Source organism: Chenopodium quinoa, unplaced genomic scaffold (genome assembly GCF_001683475.1).
Source record: "Chenopodium quinoa cultivar QQ74 unplaced genomic scaffold, ASM168347v1, whole genome shotgun sequence".
Classification (NCBI taxonomy): Eukaryota; Viridiplantae; Streptophyta; class Magnoliopsida; order Caryophyllales; family Amaranthaceae; genus Chenopodium; species Chenopodium quinoa.
The window spans coordinates 3,101,853-3,106,588 of NW_018743574.1; the positions used below are offsets into that span (position 1 = coordinate 3,101,853).

Consider the following 4,736-nt stretch of genomic DNA (forward strand, 5'->3'; position numbering starts at 1 on the left):
ATTTCATTAATCCAAGCCTACCACGAACATTATTGACAACAAATAATGATCATATCTAGGTCCAAACGACATTATATGACCACTAGATGTATTCCCTATGATTTCAAGACGCACTAGTAGAAAAATGCTTATTTGCGTCGCCTTATTTGCGTCACTCATATAAACAAACGACGCAAATGAGATATCTTGACTTCATTTTAACTAATTTGCGTCGGACATTTGTTATAAAGCGAAGCAAAAGTCTGACATATTTCAACTTACTTGTATTTGCGTCGCTTCTTTAAATAGGAGTGACGCAAATAACAGTATTATACATAACTTTGTGAGTCAATTGCGTCATTTCTTTCTTTAGCGAGTGACGCAAATGACTATTATGGTTTATATGTACTCTAGTTGCCTTCCGCCGTTCGAACATCAAAACTCCAAACCCCAGAAAATTCAACCCCAAAATTCCCTGAAATTCAACATCAAAACCCCAAAAAATTGATCAGTAAAACCACAGAATTCCCCATTGTTGCTTTGCTGCTGTTAAACCCCCAAAACATTAGCGAATAAACACTAATCGAAAATCCCAGCAAATGTGAGGCAAAATCGAAAATCCCATAACCTACAAATTCAACCACTAATAAAAAATCCCTGCAAATGTGAGGCAAAATCCCTTATATACGAGCAAATCCGAGCCAAAAATCCCCTATTTTCGACCAAATATATACCCAAAACCGAACATAATTGTGAGAAAATTGAAGTTTGAATTTCGAATTTAGGGTTCATTTTTTGGTGCTACGATTGCAATAGATGTTGCACACAGATCTAAGCAAAGAGGTTTGATTTTCGTTCAATTTAATAGCAATTTGTTACGATTCTCTTAAAGTTAGGGTTCGTACTCAATAACATGGAATTTTGGATCTATTGTTGCTGAAGTTGCAAAATCGATTTTATGCAAGGTAAGACCTCTTCATCTCTTTTGTTTTTGTTCAACACTTCAAACTACATAGATATTTTGAGTTCAATTGTAAATTAACTAAGTTTAATCTTCTATTATGTTGCTATTTTTGCACGAAATTTAGAATTACAAGCAGGTTTCTAAATACAGCTTTTTGGGGTTCATATTAGAATTTAGGGTTCATCAAATGCAATCAAATCAAAGAAATTATGGATTTATACTCGATTCTAAGGATTTTTGGTTCTGTTTTGGTGAATTTTTGTAGTCGATTTCAACTAAGTTCAAATTTGTTCTGTGTTCTTACTGTTTTCTAGTGTTTTCAATTAGATTGAATTTAGGGTTCAATTTTGGATGAAATTAGTTTAATTTTACTATTTTTTTGTATTTTTTGCACGGATTTTAGAATTGCAGATGAATTTTTGGATTTTTGGGTTTCATTAAATTTTGATTTTACTATTTTATTGATTATTCTCCAATCTGACTGTATTTTTTTTTTTTTATGTTTTGTTGCTCATTTTGTTTTTTAATCTGACTGTATTTTTTTTTTTTTTTTTATGTTTTGCTGCTCATTCTGGTTGATTTTTCCCCTGCTACTACTAAGAGAAGCTCTTTCCCATATTTTTAGCCCAAAAATGTTCCATGATATACTTAGCCGTGAATAGATAAACTATGATATAGTGTTTATATTGAAATAATTTTACCAGGCCGTTTTGTTAAAAATAAACGGCCACCCCCAGCCCTGCCTTACAACCCTCAAGAATATGAGCATCCGAGTTTACTTTAACACACCCAAGGCACGGTTTCTTCCAGCTTGTAGCAGCATCATTTTGTCTCAGAACAGAGGGGGGCAGCAGAACCTTTTTAGCATAGCCATTGTAATCATGAACTAGCCTTGCAAACTCCGCAGCCAGTAGCACACTATTCGGATTCTCACCTTGAAATACAACCGGTGGCAAGGTTTACTATTCTCAACAAACTCTCCAATATAGGGATCAAATCTTATGTTTATTGACCCTTTCTTTTTAATGTAATCAAGTTTCATGATCATATTTTCATTCTATTCCCCTTTAATTTTTCCACAAATAAATTATATGCCGACGTTTTCTTATTGCTTGATGTATAGGCAAGGCATGGTATCATAAATCTTCTCATAGACCGATGCACTGACCCAGACAAGAACACTAAGAAATTTGCCTGTTTTGATGTAAGATTTGTCACTTCAATATCCATGATCATGCATATTGCACTTGGACTGTTTTTATTTTGTTGGAAAATATACTTCAATCTATTTTGATGTACAATTATTTTCTTTAGTTTCACTGAATTTTCTAATATTATCATTCCTGTATATCCTTGTTTCTCTTTCTCACATCTCATCTCGCAGATAGGAAATGCAGCCTTCCATAAGGATTCATTATACGAAGAACTTAGGAGCTCATTCTCTCAACTGACAAATCTGCTGCTGCTACCTGAGGAGGATATCACAAAATTAAATGCTGCAGGTGCACTGGGTAATCTTGTTCGTCACTCTAACCTCCTCTATGAAGATATCGTGTCTCATGGTGCAATTCAGGTTAGTTGCTACTTGTCATCACACTTAGATATAGTCGTGCTTGTTTAGCAGGTCTTCCGTCTGACACCAAACTGATCTGATATAAGATTGTAGTCCTTTACTCCCTTACTATCACGTATTCATGTCTAAAAAAAATTGTTGTTTGTACACTCTTTACTTTACCTTTAGTATTGGTGTTGTATTCTCGACATTTGAACATAAGTATGAATACATAATACTTGACAATTAACATGGAAAATTCCAACTTGAAGGCATGTAGCACACTATTCGGATTAAATTCCTCCCTCTCCAAGCAGCCCACATTAGTGCGGCCATAGAACAAACTACTTCTGCATCATATTTCTTACAAAGCCATAACCATAGCTCTGCAAAATTATCATTTGGCGCATCTTCCAGGTTGGTTTTGTACTCACTGTAATGCCAAATTTCCTTTGAAACAACACACTCAAATGTGTGTGATAAATTGTCTCATTCACACCACATAATTGGCATGTAGCGTCAGTTGTAATGTGACGATACCTTAGTTGATCTTTCACTGCCATATTCCCTTTCACGGCACTCCAAAGAAAATGCCTTAATTTTGGTGGCCCTCTTGGTTTTTTTATTAAGAAAATCCTGATCGAATCGTATAAATGCCATTCTTGGTTTTTGTATTAAGAGGTTTTGCAAATAATTGGCATCAATCCTCTATTCCTCTGCTAGTATACTTAATTAGAGGAACAACTATTAGTATTTTCTTGGAAAGGTAGTGTAGTTGTTTAAATAATTGTAGAATATTATTTTATTGCTTTGATGCTTCATCCTCAACTCTGATTGTTTATTGATTCATTGTATTTGATATCAGAAACTGGTGACTTTAAACTGTTTGCAAGAGAAAAAGGAAGTGGACTTCCATTATGGACTTGTTCGTGTTAGGGAAAATGAAGATTTTGTCCCTAAATTGAATTATGCTGGCTTCAAATTCCATATTATTTATTGGATTATTTTGTTATAGTTCTTAGGCTTGAAATGAACGCATTTGGTTTACCAACATTTGGGTTGGTCTGGTGCTTGTGTTATACTTATTAATGATGAAGATGTCAATATTGTTTTTTTGTAAACTTATTTGACAGGTTGCTAATACAAGGCGCCGTCATTCCCAAATTAATGGGTAGGCTAAAATACAAAGGAAATTATGTCGAAATTTTTATTTGATCTTATTATATTTATTATGATTTTATTTTTTTGTCTTGCAATATTGTATTATATGAAGGGATATAGTTGGAAAATTATAATGTTACTTTAATGTGTGGATTAAAAAAATTGTCAATCACTCTTTAAGGAAGAAGCGACACAAATAGCTCATTTTCTCTTCCTCAAACTAGTCATTTGCGTCACTCCTTTATTAAAGAAGTGACGCAAATATAAGAATATATGTTATTAAAAAGAGTCATTTTCGTCACTCGTTTATTAAAGAAGTGACGCAAATAACAAATATAAGTTACAAAAAAAGTCATTTGCGTCGCTCATTTAACAAACGAGTGACGCAAATAACTCTTATTTGCTTCGCTCCAATGAGCGACGCAAATGACTTTTGAGTCATTTGCGTCGCGAGCAGTTGCGTCGCTCATAGAAGTGACGCAAATACAGCCTAAATGAGCGACGCAAATGAAGGTTTTTGTACTAGTGACGTTTAGACACTGGGCCCCGAATACTCCAAAATTTCTATAAAAACGTGGATATTAGCCTTCAATTTTTGAATTTTTTGACTTTTTTTGCCGGTAAATAAATATTGCCGAAATATTTACCATGGTCCCTAATACCCTCCAGGATTCCAAATTGGTAGGTGGAACCAACCAATTTGCCTTTAAACGGCCAATTTACCGATTTACAACTTGTACTGAGTTCATTAATTCAAGCCTACCACTAACATTTATGACAACATATAATGATTATATATGGTTCCAAACGACATTATATGACCCCGAGATGTATCCCATAATATCTTGATTCTTTTCGTCAACGGGCCCCGAAACCTCCAAAATTTCTCAAAAAGCGTGGATATAACGCTTTAATTTTGGAATTTTTTGACTTTTTTTCGCCAGGAAATAAAAATATACGAAAAGTTTACTATGGTCCTTACTACCCTCCGAGAGTCCAATTGAGTGGGTGGAACCATCCAATTTGTCTCTAAACGACCAATTTACCGGTTTACAATTGGACCGATTTCATTAACTCAAG

General features: G+C 34.3%; 1 protein-coding gene across 8 annotated transcripts; it reads left to right on the forward strand.

Moving 5' to 3' along the window:
- The first annotated feature begins 330 nt into the window (after positions 1 to 330).
- LOC110682065 (serine/threonine-protein kinase TIO-like) lies at positions 331 to 3,710 on the forward strand. Of its 8 annotated transcripts, none has more exons than XR_002503369.1 (5): positions 331 to 944; positions 1,545 to 1,970; positions 2,067 to 2,147; positions 2,328 to 2,516; positions 3,361 to 3,710. XR_002503369.1 is itself a non-coding variant. In XM_021858286.1 (3 exons), exons 1-3 carry the CDS (start codon positions 938 to 940, stop codon positions 3,508 to 3,510), a joined length of 342 nt encoding a protein of 113 aa, XP_021713978.1. In that variant the 5' UTR covers positions 343 to 937; the 3' UTR covers positions 3,511 to 3,710. The 8 variants fall into 8 exon arrangements, 1 of the variants encoding a protein (XP_021713978.1); XR_002503367.1 differs by having other exon boundaries at positions 333 to 944; positions 1,545 to 1,900; XR_002503368.1 differs by having other exon boundaries at positions 333 to 944; positions 1,550 to 1,900.
- Positions 3,711 to 4,736: the final 1,026 nt, after the last annotated feature.

Excerpts from the sequence above, each read along its gene's own strand:
- LOC110682065 (XM_021858286.1), top strand. Across the intron at positions 2,517-3,360 it reads TGTCTCATGGTGCAATTCAG|AAACTGGTGACTTTAAACTG; the intron begins GTTAGTTGCTAC and ends ATTTGATATCAG.